This window comes from Brachyhypopomus gauderio, unplaced genomic scaffold, assembly GCF_052324685.1.
Source record: "Brachyhypopomus gauderio isolate BG-103 unplaced genomic scaffold, BGAUD_0.2 sc83, whole genome shotgun sequence".
Lineage (NCBI taxonomy): Eukaryota > Metazoa > Chordata > Actinopteri > Gymnotiformes > Hypopomidae > Brachyhypopomus > Brachyhypopomus gauderio.
Window position 1 is genome coordinate 225,434 of NW_027506904.1, and position 20,370 is coordinate 245,803.

Sequence of the window (20,370 nt, forward strand, 5' to 3'; positions counted from 1 at the left end):
AAATAGAAAAAATGTCTTCTGAGGACTTAAATTGACCTTTGTGGTAAATTATCTTTATGATGGTGACCAATATATATATATATATTTTAATGTTGAATTATTTTGCATTATTTAAAAACCTAAGTAATTGCAGGTATCTTGGAAGCGAGATGTTTAAGTGGGGAAGTTCTTCTGTTTGAGTGACAAGAACAGTTTGCATATTTATGGCTTTTATTATAAAAACGATCCAATGTTGCAGAGCTTCTTACAACACATATACAAAATCTACCACAACACAGCTCAGTTCCAGCATCCAAATGAAGTGAACAATATCGTAGAGGTGGTAGTGATGAACAGACACACCCCCTTCATCCCACCTGCTGTACACAGTCTCTCTAGCCGACATGATGTGTGGCTTTAAAGGCTCGGGCAACGTCCCAGAGCTGCTGAACGATGACCCCAGGCCCGGTCAGTCATGACCCAAGCCGAGGAAGAAGTTATGCGCCTTTTACATTTTACACGTTGCGTGAGGAACAGAGGTGCCCGGGCCCGTCGCTGGACTGAGCGACGCCTTCCGACCCTCAAACGCATTCTGTGCTTCTTCAGCTGTCTCCGCCCACGTAGTGACAGATGGAGTCGTAGTCCAGAGTGAAGAGCTGCTCCTCGTAACGGTCCAGCTGCACCATGGCACGACACGTCTCCTTATCACGTCTCAGGACACGGCCCACCTGCCCGCCCCCCCCGACAAAACACACGTTCAGAAAACGAGGACGCCTTAAAAGGTGTTCGCCATCGTTACGCCTTGCGTATTTTGGGAAGCGCATGATTAAAGGTCACACACCTGTCCCCGGTGTTCACCCTGCACGACCATAACGGAGTCGCCGTCGCCTTTGGGTACGATGGTCTCCAGCATGGCCTGGCTCACGTCTGACAAGGAAACGCGAGAAACAGACTCCTCAAGCGTGAGCCGCCACACACAAACACACACACACACATACACACACACACCCGTGACCCGCGCTCACCGTCCAGCAGCCGGCCCTCGTCGGTGCGGCACACGCAGACGTTGGGAGAGAGAACGTCCTCGACCCTCATCTGAGTGGAACAGACCAATCGGGGGGTTAATCACGCAACGCCGGCCCACATCAACTAGGCATCAGCTTCTAAATGAAAAACAGGACCACAGCTCGTCCGCATAAAAGCCGAGCTCGGGTCCGGCCGACACGCAGGGCAGGACGGAGACGGGTGGAGGCACCTTGGAGTTGTAGTATTTCCCTCCTTTGAAGGTTTTGTCTATGAAGCGCACGCGGAGGTCCCTCTGGAGCCAAGACGGGCCGTGTGGAGAAGCGCGAGACTCCTTCACGGCTGGGGGCTTCTCTCTAACGCAGGAGACAGGTGGGTTCAGCGCCACACGCAGCTAGAACATTCCCCTCGTCACTTTATTTTACTCATTAATTACAGCAAAACGCTTCAGGGACGAGCCAGACACCGGCAGGCGGGGGAGGGGGGTGGTCGTCACGAACTGTTATCCGCTACGATGTTTTTTTCTACGATGTTTTTTTTTACGATGTTTTCTGTTTTTGATTACCGTGTGTGTTTTTTTCGTGTCTACGTGACCTACGGCGCTACCTGTCTGCGCCGGTCTCCCCGTGCTTCCTCTTTCTCGGCTCACGCGGGCGCTCGGGCTCGCGCGTGGAGGGCCGGTCTTTGGGCCGCTCGTCCCTGCCGTGCGGCTCCTCTCGCCTCCGCGCCCTCTCGCGCTCGCTCTCCTTCTCTCGCTCCTTCTCCTTCTCTCGCTCCTTCTCCTTGTGCGCCTTGCTAAGGCGGCCTGCAAAAGCACAACACAGCGGTGTGATGCCGGTTGACGTGTCTGTGCACCGGATGCTGACAAAGCTCGCCGGTGACCGTCACAAAGCTCGCCGGTGACTCAGGAGGCTGGTACAACAACTATTACATGAAAGAAGACAAAAATAGAAAAAGGACGCCAAAACCGACTTCCCAAACTGAACTGATAAACAACCCCCCCTCCCCCAATGGCTGAGCACTCTTTTAGAGTCCGATATGGCTGTTAATCGGGTGTATGTACGCGATCGTGCGAGTCCCACAACACCTTGCTCTTGATTACAGGAAATAAAGGATGAATCAGTTCTGTTTTGGGTGCAAACAGCAGGAGTTGAGGAGCTGTCCGAAACGCCACCCATCACGACGGAACCAGCCATGCTCCCGAATCTATTCCAATCTCCTCAGAACGTTCCGGAACAAAATTGCGTGCGATTGGTGAAGGCGGACTCACTGAGGTCTTTGCTGTGCTTCACGTACTCCTTCTGGGGGACGAGGCGCACGGCGTGCTGGCTGACCGTCACGGCCTTGCCTCCGATGGCCAGCTTCACCACCAGTCTGGCGTTGTCTGCGTCCACGGCCTCTATCTGGGGCGGCACGGGACAAAGTCACGCCATGGCCGCCGCACACGCTAGGACACTCAACGATACCGCGTGGTCCAACGTTCAGAAAACGGAACGAATACGCACACGGAAAACAACCAATAAAACACCCCGATCCAAGTGAGCCCGCGTGAGCCCGCGTGAGACGTCGTTTCACCCGACATGACCTTGCTCACCTTGGCGTAGAGTTCTTTGTGGGCCCCGGACTGGATCTGCACGCAGCCTCCGGGCCCCATCACCAGAACCTCCTCCTCCTTCTCCTTCTCATCCCCGGGCTTGGGGGGGCGTCTGCGCTTGGCGGGCTCCAGATCCTGAGCAGCAGAGCGGTCGGCCCCCAGACCCAGACCCTTGGGCCTCAGCTGGTGCTCGATGGGTTTAACATCCCTGTGAGACACAGAGAGATCAGGCTGAGACGGAGGGGGAACGCTGGAAGGTGGAGACGGAGGGGGAACGCTGGAAGGTGGAGACGGAGGGGGAACGCTGGAAGGTGGAGACGGAGGGGGAACGCTGGAAGGTGGAGACGGAGGGGGAACGCTGGAAGGTGGAGACGGAGGGGGAACGCTGGAAGGTGGAGACGGAGGGGGAACGCTGGAAGGTGGAGACGGAGGGGGAACGCTGGAAGGTGGAGACGGAGGGGGAACGCTGGAAGGTGGAGACGGAGGGGGAACGCTGGAAGGTGGAGACGGAGGGGGAACGCTGGAAGGTGGAGACGGAGGGGGAACGCTGGAAGGTGGAGACGGAGGGGGAACGCTGGAAGGTGGAGACGGAGGGGGAACGCTGGAAGGTGGAGACGGAGGGGGAACGCTGGAAGGTGGAGACGGAGGGGGAACGCTGGAAGGTGGAGACGGAGGGGGAACGCTGGAAGGTGGAGACGGAGGGGGAACGCTGGAAGGTGGAGACGGAGGGGGAACGCTGGAAGGTGGAGACGGAGGGGGAACGCTGGAAGGTGGAGACGGAGGGGGAACGCTGGAAGGTGGAGACGGAGGGGGAACGCTGGAAGGTGGAGCCCATGGCAGAGCAGCTACGCAGTCGTGTGCAACTCCGGCACCATCACGCAAGCGAGCTCTGATGGGACATTTTTTCGTCATGAACGAAGGATGCAGCTGACGCGTAGGAAGCCCAATCAGAGCTGCAGGGAGAAGAAGTCGTAGAAGTCGTAGAGAAAGAAGTTTTGGAGCAAAGACTCAGACAAGGGTAAAGAGGAGGGACGAGGGAGAGAAGAGGGAGAGAGAGAGAGAGAGAGGGAGAGAAAGAGAGGGAGAGAGAGGTTGAGAGAGAGAGAGAGAGAGAGAGAGAGAGAGAGAGGGAGAGGGATAGAGACGGATAAAGGAAGGGAGAGGTCGACAACACAAAAAAGAACAGGACCGCTGTAGAAATGGGGAAGGAGAGAGAGGTGAGAAGCGTGAGAGAGAGAGAGAGAGAGAGAGAGAGAGAGAGAGAGAGAGAGAGAGAGAGAGAGAGAGAGAGAGAGAGAGAGAGAGAGAGAGACACTTACTGTTTGAAGGTGCGGCCGATGCCCTGTCCCTCGCTCCAGCCCATCCCCTTCAGCATGGCCAGGCCGTACAGCTCCACAGGAACACGCTCATAGTCGGCCTCTGTGGACTGAGAGACCCATCACGCTCACACCAGACTATTCTTAGTCCACCTTTGCAGACCAACACAAACAACGTGAACCTACATCTCCGAGGACCATACTCATTTACACACACTCAGAACCTGACTGCCACTCAGCATGGAGCAACCGTGCATGCGCACGCACACGCGCACACGCGCACACGCGCACACACACACACACACACACACACACACACACACACACACACACACACACACACACACACACACACAGCCACCAAGGTGATAATTAGCTGCTGTGCTTCATGCACTTTGCCTCCATGCAGGAAGTGGCTGGTGCCCCTAACGGCTTTTCTACTGCTCAGGTGTGAGAGCACGACTGCACCGTCTGCTTTCAGCCCAGCAAACGGAGTACTGGGAATGTGGATGCTATGAGAGGCAGAGAGGGAGAGAGAGAGAGAGAGAGGGAGAGAGAGTGAGAGAGAGAGTGCAGAGTAAGCACAGTGGACCTGTCAGAGGACATCACTCATTTCATTAAGACACGGCTCTTTAATCAGAACACATGCATGCACGCACGTGCGGGCACACACACACACACACACACACACACACACACACAGCGTTTGACTGAGTGTGCCACATGTGGCCTCGATTCTGAGTTTGCAGTGGCCTTTGCTGACGCAGCCGTATGCAGATGAGCAGACTGGACCAGGCAAAGGCTCCGGCCCCACTCCACGCACACACACAGACACGCACACACACATGCACGCACACAGTCACACACACAGTCACACACACACACACACACACACACACACACACACACACACACACACACACACACACAGTCACACAGTCACACAGTCACACACACCCCAGAGGCAAATGTCGCCACCTCGCTCCCATCCAAGCGCCGGACAGAAGGAGCGGCCCGGGAGAAGAGGCTGGTGGGACCTCACGATACGCACCGCCCACCAGAGACCGTCTCTGAAAACCTTCACAGTCTCACAGCACACCCCATCAGACTGCACTCTCATGCCAAGCAGCATTCACACGAGGGCTGTGGTGCAACAATAAAACTAGTTCATTCTATTTAAAACCAGCAACAATTTGCAATGACAATGAGTTGTTTTTGGGGGAGAAAATGTTAATGAAGACTTCTTTTTTTAAATTCCTTTCCACCTACATCATCACTTGTGCTTGAAGGTGAACCTCTAGGGCTGAAGATGCACTCGCCGTCTGGGACACAGACACACAGACACACACACACACACACTCTCAGTCTGTCTCCAGACCTCACAGGGCCGTGTCCACAGCATAACACTGGCCTGCACAACCATGGGGTATTCGTGCTCTGAATATCGGCAACTCCCAAAAAAAAACCAGCGCATCTGGCTTTCTCTGTATCTCTGTTCTCCACCTCGCAGGAGCCCCACCACACCCGGGGCCCCAAGCAGGAGCCCCACCACACCCGGGGCCCCAAGCAGGAGCCCCACCACACCCGGGGCCCCAAGCAGGAGCTCTCCCCGCCCCGTGACGGGCTCCCAACGGGGAGGCGGCTGTACGGACGCCCTCGCACTAGCTCCCCTAGCTCCTCCTTCCCCGCCACGCCCCCTTCTCACGACTCACCGACTCAGGTCTGAGGTCCACCCGGACGTGCTCGCCGTCCTCGAACCCCTGAGGCACCTGGTTCTGCATGAGCAGGGGGATGGCCAGATTTGGGTCGGCCTGAGGACCGTTCTGCCATTGTTCCTGCTGCTTCCGGGACTCTACGGGAAGCGAGAGGGGACAGTCCAGCAGCATCCATGGCACATTCAGATCTTCAAGTGTTTGTGGGCATTCTAATTAGCTGTGTCTTCAGATTATGGACATATAAATGAGAATATGGTAGTCTAATACATGTCTGTGACTGCTTATTGCCTCATAGAACAACCACCAGCACTAATAAACCTATTCAATCTATTTTATTTTATCTATTTATTTTAGCCACAGTCCATGCCTGTGCACCAAGCTTCAAAATAACCTATATGAGAAATTAGTGCTCACCTACTCTCATAGAGATGAATTCACAGGGGTAAACAAACTAAAATACAGATCTCAACTGCTAGTTTTGTAAGTCAATGATAACTTCTGTTGACAGATTTCAGGAAGCATCAGCAAAGAGGAGTAAAATAAAACCATAACCTCCATCAGTATGTTTTTCTAAATACCTTCAGAGCCCTTTCAGGAATACTCATTGACTTAAAGAGAGTTTATCTATATTATTATTATATTGTATTACAAATGGACACGTCAGGTCCTCATCTCCACCTTCTATGAGCTCTTTCACAGCCTGAGATTCCACAGAGTCCTGCTCTTGACACGCAGCGTTTCTTTGGTCTCCTTCTCCATCACGCTGACTAGATTCTTCTGGTCTGTACCACCGGTTCTTCTGAATCAGCGGGATGATGATCTCCTTGGGTTTCTCTACCGGCTTGGTACTACACGAGATCGAGCAGCAAAGACATCTCAAGACGTTTAAAGCAGTGGTTAGCTGGCCAACATCAGAACTAGTTCACCCTAGCAGTGTGTGTGGGTGTGTGTGTGTGTGTGTGTGTGTGTGTGTGTGTATAATCACAGACTTACAAATCTGAGCGAAGATCGGGACAACTGGTCAAAAGAGTTATTTATAATACATATATACATATATGTAATACACATGTGTTGCAGTATAACTACCCACTTAACCTGCAGTTAAACTACTATGATGTCTATTTTAGTTTGACAAGATAGCTTATAGCATTAGCCTACCTTTTCAACTCCTTCCCTTCTACTTCAATTAAGTAATCTCGATCTTCTGTCTTTTCGGACTTGACTTTATTCAACGTTTTACTAAAGCTGAAGGAAACCGGAGCAGATTTTGTTTCTACATCATCAGTGTTTAAGGACTTTCCTTTATCTTCGCGCTCTTGATGCGGCTCCGGCGACGCCATGTTTGATATGTACGTGTGTGAGCGAGCGGCCGAATTTGGAGAGATACTGGTTAATGTAGTCTTACTAAGAGCTATTCCTGATCGGTGAAGGGACAAACACAATACATTTCCCAGAATGCAACACACGCTGTACGTTCCATACGTACTACAGGGTCGAGGCAGAAACGTCACTAGCGGAGAAGTGATACGGCCACTATTAAAGAGAATAACGCAGGCAAAGATGTAGCTACGTTTGTAATGTTCCTCAGAAATAAGCCATAATTTACTTCACTAATAAAAACATGCTCTATATTTCTATAATATAGATTAATCGGGCTTCTTTGTATATCTAAATATGTTCTTCATTCTTACATATTTAGGGTATTTAGATAATTGGACCATTTACTTGTGTTTTACTAGAATGTAAATTCACAAACAAAATCTGTGCAGTGATCGTGCACGGCGTGTGGTCTTAAATCTTGTTGCTAGAATAACACGACTTTTCTTGCCTGTCGTGTTTGGTCTGTAGTAAAAGCATCATGGTCAAGTCAAGCAGCCATATATCTTAAAATGTGCAGTACACAGATGAAACACGATTCTTCTGAATCTAACGCATACATCCATAAGCTAAATATTTATGCATAGGTATGACAGTGCTGACATAAACATACAGAGTGCAAATGAAATCGGAAGCTGTCGGGTGGGGCACAGTGACTCCTGCATACACGGGCGTGTGGACGTAAAGTATTTAATATGACATTTGACATGACAACATAACAGCATGGCAATAAGACAAAGTTGTAAATGAAATAATGTAATAAAACAATGCGCATTATTGATTTGCATTAATTGACTGTAGTAAATAATCAGTTATTTTGCACATGATAAATGAATAAGACAGAATGGTTAATTGGGTTAGATGTATTTATGATATGGGATCAACCCGATGGGGACTCAAGGTAAAATTCAGCTCAGGGCCAATTTAACGAGATCTAGGCTTACATGACAGATGATTTATAATTTCCTCATCTCATAAAATGTGACATTGAAACACATGTAGTCCTGTTGAACGTGGCCAACCTTGGGGGATTAGACAACACTTTTGCTCAAGCAGACCGTGACAAAATGCTGCACGTTTAAATGCGATAAGCTAAAATAAAACGAACTTTAACTTTAATCCCGCAAAGTTACAACTCCGCCTAATGCTTCTCACGTTTTTTGTGTCAGCCGTTTTCCCTGATCCACGTACCTGACGCGTTTACACCCAGGGGCGGATCTGCTCCCTCATTCCTCCCCTCGCCACCTCCCGGCATCTCTTATCCTTATTATTGTTTTCTATCTTTTTTTGCTTGTGTCTAGTGATATTCCACCATACGTTTGTGAGATCAGATTTTGCCCGGTGTCACAGATTTCCCGCAACACGCCTTTGCTACTGTACTGCTCCCAGACCCACAGGACGTCCACCATTCTCGAGTTTAAAATCAATTTTGTCGCCGCGATCTGCTTATTGAGTGTTGAGCCTCCCTTAGCATAATGCACGTCTGAATTAAAGAAACCCAAACCAGTGAAATAAGGGAGTCATGCTGTGGAGGAATGAAGAACTGAAGGTAAGAATGATCATTATCCAGCTTTGATTAGAAGTCCATGTGTGGCAACCACTCTATACGCTGTCATAGTGTTTTAAAACCTGTAGGGTTCGGTGTGCTCGGGACATGTCCCGGTGTCTTTAACGTATTATACCGCCTCTGCATGCTCCTGTGGTCCAGTTGGTTCTGTTTTTTTAAAGCCCCGTCGTTTTCTGTCCTGTCGTAGACGATCATTGGTCGCGTGCTCAGCTGGGCAACATCTTGAGCTGCAACAGTGACCAAATAACCGCGTGTGGCGCGCGCGCATCGCAACCGCCTCGCGACGCCGACACGAGACGCTTAACTATAACTATATGTTGTTTAAAAGTTGTTAAAATATATTTTTAGGGGTATTTTTAAAGTGTTATCATTTATCGGTTTCCTTGCGGTGAACATTATTTTTATCGTCTTTATCTTTGACCGTTGGGGTCAGGTCTACGTTTCGCTGAGTCAATGTATATAGACGCCTTAAAACGGATTGTTTTTGAACGACTGAACTGCTTGAAAAGAATGTGTGTGTGTCGGCGACATTACGGGTGAGTATGTCCTACTAGTGTGTGTGAGGAGTTACTGTTAACACACGTGTTATGCATGGTAAAATACCCTAATTCTGACATTATCTAAATAATAATGCCACTTTCTGTCGCGTTTACACCTTCTACGTCACCACTAGTTTTCAATAATTTTATCTGTGTAGTAATTTTATCTGTGGACAAAGTATTTTCTGTTTTAAAACATAATTTGAAACTCAGTTGTTGGCTTTGCTATTTATATGATACTTGGCTTAGGCTTTATTTCGTCTGATGACTAATTTTACGTGACATTATGGTTTGTTTTAGATACTCTGGTCGTAGTGACATGTCTGTGAATGTGCTACTAAAATCATAACTTAAATGCAACTTCTGATATAAGTTGTAATAGGTCTTTGAAATTAATTTTGTAATCACTTAGCAACAGAGTAATTCCTTAAGTGTCTCTTGGAAAGTCATGTGAGGGTTTGTGTGTGTGAAACATGCATATAAACATTTGTATTACTGTAATCACTATTGATGTCTTAAGGGACCTGTGAACTCGGGACGACTTTATTCCTCTCGATGTGAGACATTCTTCCATGTTATTCTGTGTATGAGCGTGTGTTTGCATGCATACAGGGTGTGTCCCAGCCTGTGCTCAATTGGTGACTGCCTGCTTAGACTGGGCATTTCGTTAGGCTGAAGCAGCAGTCAAGGTGACTGTACTGTTATGAATCATTCATTAAGTATCAGAATGAGAGAGAGAGAGAGAGATAAACAGAGGTTGAGACAAGCAGAGGGAGAGATTTGCTCCATTTCAAGTCCTGAGGCAAAGTCATATCCATCTTTAATTACAGTGTTTAATACTGTGTGTGTGTGTGTGTGTGTGTGTGTGTGTGTGTGTGTGTGTGTGTGTTGTGTGTGTGTGTGTGTGTGTGTGTGTGTGTGCGTGCGTGCATGTTCATCCATCTACATTTGTAATTTTGCCCCTTTCCATCCCCTGGTCCTTTCAATCTCCAATATCCTCACTGCAAGCTCCTGACTAATTACTCCCTAACCCTCTTGTTGTAGTGCACTGGCTGGTTCTCGGTGTGATCTTCATTTGGGCTAATATAATTGCTTGCAGTCTGCTAAAGAGTCTATCCAGATGCACTGCTTTAGTTCATGCCACATAACCTCTATGTTGTGACGGCTTGTTAATTGTTTGATTATATGCAGAAAGCACACCTCACCTTTATACATATTCAAGGATATGTGCTGAAGGTGTGATGGGAAAGGGGGCGGGGGCGGGGGTGTGTGGAGGGGGGGGGGGGTTCAGAGATGGTCGGATAGTGAACTGTTTACCCTTGACAGAGCAGGGCTGAGATCCGCTGACAATTCTCCATCTGTGGTTCTCAGTGGATTATCCCTGTTATTACTGTTAGAGTGCGTCTCCTTTATCCAAGAGCGTTTATGCTCCGTCCTTCTCTGTTCTGATGTGTTCCACACGGAGCTCAATTTCCAAACCGGTGCTTGGACCCACAGGGAGAGCAGCAGACCATGAACTCCAAAACCCACTTGCTAAATGTAAACAAACATGGTGCAGCAGCCAGAGAATTGATGAATTCCCTCACTGCTTCAGTCAACAATGACAAATGTACCTGCATGAAAGCAATCAATGCATCGCACCATCCGAACTGTTTGCTGAAGCAATTCATTGAACTGAAGCAGCAAGCTTGTTATATCGTTTATCGCATTCCAAAAGTTTAAACCCCTTGGTCAATATCTTTACTGGTGTCCATCTTTCTTCATTATTCCAATCAGATGAGCCTTGGCACTGTCAAAGCTTGGAAGGATGAACTACAGATGTAAATCAGAGTGGTGATGGATCGCACAGGCCGGACAGATATTTATAACCCCACGCGAGGGAAGATGTTTCCTGTAAGATTGTAGCAGGCTGAAAGAGCCACACGCAGCCTTGAGCCGGAGACTGGCGTGCTGGCCCATGAGATGGAGGATCAATATCAGGTGGTGAGGAACAGGGGAGAGAGGGAGGGAGGAAGGGGGAGAGAGAGAGTAGGGGAGAGAGGGAGGGAGTGGTAGTGGAACAGAGAGATGAAGAGGGAAGAGGAGGAATAGGAATACGGAGAGATAGAGGGCAAGAGGGAGATGGAGACAGTGGGGGAGAGCAGGAGGAATGCAGAGAGGGTCACCTTCAGTGATGGGGACTGATTCAGCAAATTCTCCCTCCCACTCAGGTTACCGCACTGTGACTTAGCAAAGCATGCTGGGCCCTGGCACACCGACACCGTCTCGTCCCGCCTCGTCCCGCCGTCCCTCCCCATCCTGCCGTCCGTCACTCACGTGGCGTCCCGCCCCCTCCTCTTCCCCCTCTCTCTCTCTCCGTTGTTCTCCTTCTGCCCCATCCGCCCCACCTCTCCGGCGACCGAGTCCTCCGCTTGTTTCGAGGGCGTCCTCTGATGTCACGTTCCGCCGTCCCCTCCCGCGCCGGCCGATCCTGTCAGGTCCCAGCTGTTCTGTCCCTCGGGGTTTCGTCATATCGAGGCGCCCAGAGCCTCGCCTCGTGTTCTGCAAATTCCTTGTCTTGCTCGTCTGTCTCAGCGGTTCATCTCTTCTTTCTCGTTTCTGTCTCCCACTCCCTCTATTCCTCCCCGTTCTTCTCTATTTTCTCATTTCTGTCTCCCACTCCCTCTATTCCTCCCCATTCTTCTCTTTTTTCTCATTTCTGTCTCCCACTCCCTCTATTCCTCCCCATTCTTCATTTTTCTCATTTCTGTCTCCCACTCCCTCTATTCCTCCCCGTTCTTCTCTTTTTTCTCATTTCTGTCTCCCACTCCCTCTATTCCTCCCCGTTATTCTCTTTTTTCTCATTTCTGTCTCCCACTCCCTCTATTCCTCCCCGTTCTTCTCTTTTTTCTCATTTCTGTCTCCCACTCCCTCTATTCCTCCCTATTCTTCATTTTTCTCATTTCTGTCTCCCACTCCCTCTATTCCTCCCCGTTCTTCTCTTTTTTCTCATTTCTGTCTCCCACTTCCTCTATTCTTCCCCATTCTTCTCTTTTTTCTCATTTCTGTCACCCACTTCCTCTATTCTTCCCCATTCTTCTCTTTTTTTCTCATTTCTGTCTCCCACTCCCTCTATTCCTCCCTGTATTTCTGGCCACTCGTCTCCATCCATCATCCTGTCTCTCCAGAATTGTTAACATATTCTGGCTGTCTTAATTAACTCTGATCTTTCTTTCATAATTGGTGCAGTTTAACTAAAGCTTGCATAAATCCTGATCATTTAAAAGCCTTCAAGGTTTTAATTACACCATATCAATTTTGTGCAAGTTTTTAACAAGTAGCAAAAATAGTTCTGTATATGATTTGTCTGTGTACATATTGGCTGGCTTATTTCAGTAAGGAAGTACAAAGCTGGCATCTCTCCTTCACCAGCTGCTAGTGGAAAAATAAGGAAAGACTCACCAGATTAGAAGCTCATGAACTTAAAATTTCCATGTGGTACAGTTGAGTCAACGAGACATGCTGTGAATGTACATGTATCTGCAGCACTGATTACTGACTGTAGCTTTTCGCCTGGGTACAAAGCCCAGAGCACGTACGAACGAGGCTGTGGCTTTTTCATCCCGCTGACATTTAAACTTTTATTTCTGAATGTGCCACTGCCGGTCATAGCGCACGTGTCTTTATAGCGGCCCGGATCTGGACAGGAAGAAGCAGCAGGGCTTTTCATCCATGACCGACACCGCAAGCGACCGATAAGACACGAGCTGACACGTTCATGTCGATATCTGGTCTTAGCAAACATATAGAGCGATAAGCTAATGTCTATTAGAACCCTACAGGCTAATGCCGTGGGGCATACTCCAGCCCGGCTGGCAGTGACAGACTGGAGGTCGTTGGTAACTGAAGACATGTTGGCCGACCTCCAGGTTTTCCCGGTGGATGAAGATCGGGGTCAGAGCCACTGAATACAGGTTAGGCCAAGGAGGGAACATTTGCTCATAAACAGCTCTAAGAAAACTCTAGACCTGAATTTTAGGTTAGAAATGTATATATACTACTTCAGACTACCTGGAGTCTATTTAAACTGACGCCACATATTATTAAACACGTGACTAATAAAGCAGAAATCGGTTTTGTTGAACAAAATGGAAAACGGTTTCTCTTATTTCATATATGTATAAAAAAAAAATTCCATTTTGAGGGCTCTTATTTCACCGCCTTTTATGGTACCCTACCCAAACGATGGCACGTCTCTAATGATAGCTCAGAGGAGTTCTGTAGAAGAGATAGCAGTTTGTTTTACCCTGAGGTAACTGGGTGGATGTGGTGAGTGCTCTACATTCTGACATGTGTGTCATGGAGCAGTGAGACGCAGCGTGCCATCTGGGACAGGATGGGGCTACTGTTGTAGAGCAGCCTACACTGGTGTGGACCGTCATGGAGAAAACCTGAGGAAGGCAAAACAATAAAAAAAGAGACGTGTTCGTAGTTTGGGTGAGAACGGTTGTTCTTCCTTTACATTAGCAGAGACCGACGGAGAGGCACATTAGCACGGTTACCTCAGGCCAAATGGGACGGGGAAGATCTCACGTTTTGAAATAGAAGTTTGTGTATTCGTATCGTAACGGGTCGCAGTACATCTGTGGGTTCGGTGTCACATGTTCTAAATGATACAACGAAGCAGAGGGTCTACGCTATAAGGATGTGCTACTAAACAGAATTCAATATCAAACAGAATTTAAGTCATAAAAGGACATTCCAGACAATTGGCTAACACAGGTCAAACCAAAAACAAACTCTCAAGAGAAAACAAAACTCTCCTTTTATATATATCCTGCAGAAATTCTTTGACTTTCCCTTAACTGACTAGCTGTGACCTGGGTTTGTCTCAGCTGTCAGACTCTCCCATGCAGTAAGACCAAAACAAACAAGGCTGAGATCATGTATGTTTGCTGCAACATGCCCTGCAAAGCCAGGAAAGACAGGATGAGCAAAACAGGGCATTCGGCTGGGATCATTTGTGGGTTTTTCCTCCTGGCCCGCATGTTCACCACCAGCATGCCCGCATGGGCCGAAAAGCCTCCCACGACGGTCATATTGCACACGTTTAGTTCACAAAGCACATGGCTTTTCCTTTACCGTCTCCAAGGGTCGGGAATGTTTGGTGAGCAATCTCTGGTCTAGCAATTGGTGGGTATGCTTGTACTTCAGTCCCTACCCTAAACCTAACCCTGGATAATGTCTGGTCAGATTATGCTTCAAAGCATTAAATTTTCTGTAGAACAGTGGGGTCTTTAAATGGGGTCTTTAACATAATTGTGGATTACAGGTTTTTTTCACCTGTAGGTGAAAAAAATGTCACCTACAGGTGCCAAAAGTGATGTGTAACTGGTCCAGTCATGTCCGGCTAATGACACCAAATATCCGATAAAACAAACACGCCTGCTATATAACAAATGAAATAAACAAACAAAAAAAAGTTTAATGTTATGCCCTGGAAATATGTCGAAGCTTCTGCACGTCCCTAGCCATTCAAACTTACACCCCATGGCCATTCAGTCTTACTTACAACCAACTTAACCATTCAACCTAACCAACAGTCATTCAACCTTACTAACAACCAACAGCCATTCAACCTTACTTACACCCAACTTAACCATTCAACCTTACTTACAACCAACAGCCATTCAACCTTACTTACACCCAACTTAACCATTCAACCTTACTTACAACCAACAGCCATTCAACCTTACCTGAGGTGTCTCTGAGGTGTCTCACATTGACGTGGATGTTTCTGTGAAATGGAGCGAGTCTGCTGATTTAACAGTGAGACCATTACTAAAATTGATTACCCATTCATGAAAACATAAACATTATGTTAGGCAAGCCGTATTGATTAATAAATTAGATTATCGTGGTACAGATCAGTTGTGACTGTTACAGATTGTTTTTTTATTTATCTCCCACCTCCCCATGTTTCTTTCAGCCCCTGCACAGTTTGTTAAGATGTGGAATTTAATTAGACACAGTCCTAATTGAGCCATTTTGCTTACCCCTACTCTTTGAAGGTCTCTTTGAAGGTCTTTAGTGATTTGCACACTGGCTTCATCATGCAGACAGAGCGGTTTGCCCTTTCTAGCACCCTGAGCCTAACGAACATATTAGCTGCCCTGAAAAGGCCCACTTACCTTCCATTGAGCTCTTTTTGAACGGATTATCCACATCACCTCCTCTCTGCTTCTCAAGAACTTGAGTCTCACCGTCTCAGTGAGAGGTGGCTGTTTTCCCCATGATACAAGAGAGATTTTGGCCTGTAGTTCTTAATGTAGACATCAACTTTCAAACTTGTGCTCTGTCAGTAATGCTGCGTTTATCTAAAGACGTCTTCATTTGCCTTTAATTATATTTGAGGGACAGGGGCATCTCTTCGTTATCTTTCCCATTAAACCGTGCTGCTCGCACGACTAATAAATGCTCATCATTCTGGGGAAGCTTAATTAGTACCAGACAATAAAGACTAATTGCCTTTCGCCATATGCACCTTTTAGACTCACTAAAGGGTAGCTACCTAATCGCACATTTACTTTTGTAACCCTCTGAAAGTCTGGAACTTTGGAACTAACTCATCGGAAATGGCAATGCAAAGTCAGCTTGATGTGAAACACCAGTTTCATTACAATCAGAGGAAGCTGAACCCACACAGCAAGATAGTAGCTCATACAGCACTTCTTTGAAGGGTGTAGAATAACACGACACATGCCATGAAGTTCCTTTCATTCTGGTGTCTCCAGCGTTAGACACTGATATTGTCATGAATATAACTGTAGGGATGTTCCAGGAACAAAGCTTGATTGCTAAAAATAATTTTTTATTGGGCGTTAGTATAGATAGAAAAAAGGAAGACAGAAATGGTGGAAACCATGTGAGACTGCCTCTGTGTTAGTATGAGATGTCATCGGTGAGGTAGACGAGTGCGACGGGAGGAGGTTGTAAACAGATCACAGGGCCAGGGGAAGGGTGTGTAAACAGATACAGAGCGGTCAGCTTTTTCCTGACCTTAAGGGTCAGCATTTTGAATGCAGTGCCCTTCAACACACGGGCTATGTCTCTGCGTGCAGCAGTTTACCTGTAACCTTCCATCTTGCCTGATAGGAGGGAGACCAGCGCCAGAGGAATTATGCAACAGCTCCATAAATCTCTGCATGGCAGTGTAAGTAGTAATGCTCTGTCATGAGGTCGAAGACGATTAAAATCATGCTGTTGTCGATGATCCGGCACTTTCCGAATCATGTATGTTCGTGTGAGCAGGCATAGGATAACAAACAGAAAGGCCACAGAACGCAGTCCATGTAAATCGTGATATTTTTACTGTCAGCCTGTTTGTTGAGCGACTCTTAAGATGACAGTGCAGATTTTCATCTGTCTCTGGAGAGGAAGACTTGACCTTTTGTTACAGACACAGCAAACGCCTCAGAGCTGCCTTGACAATTCGGGGTTGCGTCCGCGCCTAGCAGCAAACCCCAGCAGCTTTGCAGCTTTTTAAAGAGAGAGAGAGAGAGAGAGAGAGAGAGAGAGAGAGAGTGTGTGTGAGTGTGTGTGAGACACACACACACACACACACAAATCGAGAGAGGGAGAGAGACAGAAAGAGAGAGAGTGCATTTTGTGTATCTTTGATAGCAAGAGCCATCTCAGCCAAAACAGATTTGACAGGTCGTCTCGCACGATGACTTCCCTGGACATTTGAGTATGTAATGAAGAATCAAACGTAACTGCTTCCACAAACAGAACAAGGACATGTAGCACTAGATTAGCCATTAAATGTATGTACTGATTAATTAGGCTGTGTAATTTTTGATATCAGGTTTTACGACAAAATAAAGAAAAAAGAAGAAATAAAAAAGAAGTGTAGAAATGGCAACAACATATACATATTTATACATTAGATGTGTATGAAATGTATATATTAATTTAGTCACATAAATGTTTTATAACAGTGTAATAACCTTATACAAAGGTAATAAAGATGATATGCTAATCCTCTGTCAGCCTGACCTGCCCTGCCCTTGCTCCTTAAGGCTGGTGCTGTATCTGTCATCTCTTCTCCGTTATCCCATTTAATATATACCTGCCTGTCATGCGCTTCTGTCCCCACGGCCCTTAAAATAGCAGCAGTTACTCCCATTCTCAAGACATCTGGCCTTGACCCAACCTGCCGTGCAAATTATAGATCCGTTTCCTACCTTCTGTTTTAGTCAGTCGTGGCCTTTTCAGTCAGGTTTCCGTACTCGACGTAGCGCCGAGTCCTTTTAAGGGTCGTACATTACCTTCAGCTCTCTGATCATAATGCTTGCATTCGCTACAATATGTTATGATGCACTTATTTTTCTCTTTCCTCCGCTGGCACATGAAGAACAGCATTAGACTGGTTTCACTCCTAAACAGTTCATCTTTTGTACATAATTCTCAAGGGGTTCCTCAAGGATCTGTTCTTGGTCCACTCTTTTTCCGTATTCATATGATTCCACTTGGTCATATTATCTAAATGTCCATTGCTATGCTGATGACGTTTAAATATAAGTTAGGACATCCATTCATTGCCAGGAATCTTGGCTGTTGAACCTACTGTTGAAATTCTTAGTGAATTGCACTACTTATTGATTGCATCACTTATCCAGTATTAAATACTGCCCAGTACTATAACTCCTACACTGTGTGTGGATTTGTTTTCAGCAAAAGTGCACTTGTCTTTCCTCTCTTCTAGAAACTTCTTTTTTAGCAGTATTTTTGTATTATTATTGTCATCCTGCTCACTCTGACCTGGTAACCCTCAGTGCAATAGCATTGTGGGCTCCCACTACAGTGGCACTATAACACATGCTCTGTCCGAGCTGACCAGTGGCCCTGTCAGCCAAATGTGTATGATTGTAGATTCCCGCTATTCTAAGTAGGTTTGCTGTGTGTAAATAAGCACGAGTGTGCAAGTGTTATTCTAACCACAGAAGGCTTCACAGTGGGACAGCAAAAAGTGAGGAAGCTACATGGGGTATGAGAAATGAGATAAACAGTGTGTCTGTGTGTGTGAGAGCTTGTGTGAAATGCATGTGTGTGTGTGTGTGTGTGTGTGTGTGTGTGTGTGTGTGTGTGTGTGCGTGTGCAGCTATACCACTAGCCATATGACTTTCACCCCCCTTACCAAATCAATCCACCTACTCAATATCAAACCAAGCAAGGTGCCAAAGGTGCCACACGTATAGGTGAAAATATTCTGTGTGTGTGTGTGTGTATGTGTGTGTGTGTGTGTGTGTATGTGTGCGTATCCTGGTCTTCTGGCCAGAGACACCTGAGCTCCAAGGTCACACGCAGGACTCCTCTGCCCGTGCCAGCAGCAGACGGCATGGTGCCTGGCTTCATCCATCTCCATCTCTGTACTGACTACAGGGAGAGGGAGGAAAACCTCTCCTCCTATCAGCTGCTGGATCTCCGGGGGGTGGGGCTGGATAAATGACCGATTGGCCAATTGTTCATGTGGAAACAAATAGTCACGTCTCCACGGCCATTCCCCACGCTGGGTAATTAGCCTCGTTAAGCCTGGTTGTAGGCTTGCCCAAGGGAACGTGTATATGCATCTGTTACCATGGTTACCCCCCCCCCCCCCAGCCCATGGTCAGGTATGATTGGTCGCCCACCCCTTGTTTCTTGTTAGAGTGAGTACATTGATCACCAGTTAGGACATATTGGATCTCCTCAGCCCAAACAGCCATGAGGAGTGATTAAGAGGGAGGTTTCTGATTTTCTTGGCCAGGTTTACGAATGGCCAAGCTAACAGTGCCATGTTGTTTGGATAACGAACCGCTGTCCTTGACGAACAGGTCTGCGTTTCTAAAACTCAGCGTCCCACCAGGAGTCTACAGTGGAAGGAAACTTCAAGGTCGTGGTGATTGGTTTTTCTTCCAGGGCGTGGAGATCTTGACACCGGGACCTGAGTTTGAATCGAGATGACGATGATGCCATGAACATTCATACAGTGATGAGAGCAAAATTGAGTCCAAAATGACTGGCCTTTCTGTCAGGGTGCGCAAAATCACCCAATTCTCCATTCCTTGTGGTCCCCTGCTCAGCCCTGGACGTCTATGGCTAACGTGAGCTTTCCTTTCTGTGCTGCACAGGTTCACAGAGAGACACACATATGCTGTGTTGCAAAAGGTGAGACGCAGGCGGGAACCGAACTGGTGATGAGATATATGAACCGGTCATAAATAAATACATCCCAGTTGATGCACATGAATAACCACATACTCTTTTGAGAAGATGTTTGCTTATAGGATAACAGAGGAGGAAAACCTAAGGAGGAAATTGGATGTCCAAGTGTAAAATGTTTTGCCTTCAGTCAGGCCGTATTAATTTTCTTGGTGGCCGCACGACCCTCTTGCTTCTATCCTCCTTGGCTGTCATAGAGCCTCTTTCCATTCTTCTTCCTCCAGGCCTTCCTGAAATAATCTCCTACATTCTGGCGTCGTCCCCATCAACTCCTGACACTGCCCTCCTCTTGATTTTGCTCCCTCTCATTCTGTCAGTCCCTCGTCCACCCCCCATCGCCATCTGTTTTATCTTAATCTCTTCGAGCGTGTATCTCTTACTGGCTATCATCGAGTTAGCCAACCATTCATGTTGTGTATGTGGTCAGGGCGAGGCAACAAACCGTCAGCGCTGTTCCCATACTGTCACGTCTCGTGACTCTCTCTCGCCAACTCTCTCTCTCTCTCTCTCGTGCCCTTCGCGCTGGTTGCGGCCAGGTGTCACTTTACTGGGGCTCTTCTTTTGCTCGCGAGTAGCTTCAAAAGTCCTTCTGAGTCTCAGCCTGTCACAGATTCAAGATCCGTTTCATATGTTTCTGTGCCATATGAAATGGCGGCTTCGCTGACTATAGTAGATGTCACTTTGTAGTAGTTTCAGTGTGTCAGTGGCCAGTGTATGGCTACTGTTATGTCCTAGCCCACTTATATACTGTCCTGCCATCTGTTAAGGTTAGGCGATTTGCACACCCCCACCCCGAGCAAAAACCCTGTAACATTTTACCAAATGAACTTAGAAGTTGACCAAGGACTGCCAACTTGGTGACTGACACCTACATCACTTGCCATTGTCTACTCATATGACTGTTTATAATACATTTGCAGAGCCTTTCCTCTAATATATATGCAAAATATGCTAATGTACATTTCATCTTTTGTCATAAACACATAACATATTCGGTTAGCTAATCCACTTGTCGAGC

At 47.3% G+C, this 20,370-nt stretch overlaps 2 protein-coding genes across 12 annotated transcripts in view; one reads left to right on the forward strand and one right to left on the reverse strand.

Moving 5' to 3' along the window:
* Positions 1–192: 192 nt before the first annotated feature.
* On the reverse strand, positions 193–6,986 carry gpkow (G patch domain and KOW motifs). Its single transcript, XM_076991541.1, has 11 exons — positions 6,786–6,986; positions 6,306–6,475; positions 5,625–5,764; positions 3,916–4,022; positions 2,597–2,804; positions 2,273–2,405; positions 1,609–1,807; positions 1,235–1,358; positions 1,005–1,074; positions 821–906; positions 193–707 (listed from the first exon to the last, which is right to left on the reverse strand). Exons 1-11 carry the CDS (start codon positions 6,965–6,967, stop codon positions 582–584), a joined length of 1,545 nt encoding a protein of 514 aa, XP_076847656.1. The 5' UTR covers positions 6,968–6,986; the 3' UTR covers positions 193–581.
* Positions 6,987–8,221: 1,235 nt separating this feature from the next.
* The window catches only part of magixb (MAGI family member, X-linked b), a 74,781-nt gene continuing 62,632 nt past the window's right edge, over positions 8,222–20,370 (forward strand). For 4 of the 11 annotated variants that reach the window (XM_076991512.1, XM_076991515.1, XM_076991523.1 and 1 more), the window contains exon 1: positions 8,736–9,107. In XM_076991512.1, coding sequence (XP_076847627.1) covers positions 9,025–9,107 — 83 coding nt within the window. In that variant the 5' untranslated portion in view covers positions 8,736–9,024. Of the gene's footprint in view, positions 8,554–8,733; positions 9,108–16,231; positions 16,303–20,370 lie in introns of those variants that run through there. The other 7 variants (XM_076991516.1, XM_076991513.1, XM_076991520.1 and 4 more) reach the window with 5 other exon arrangements.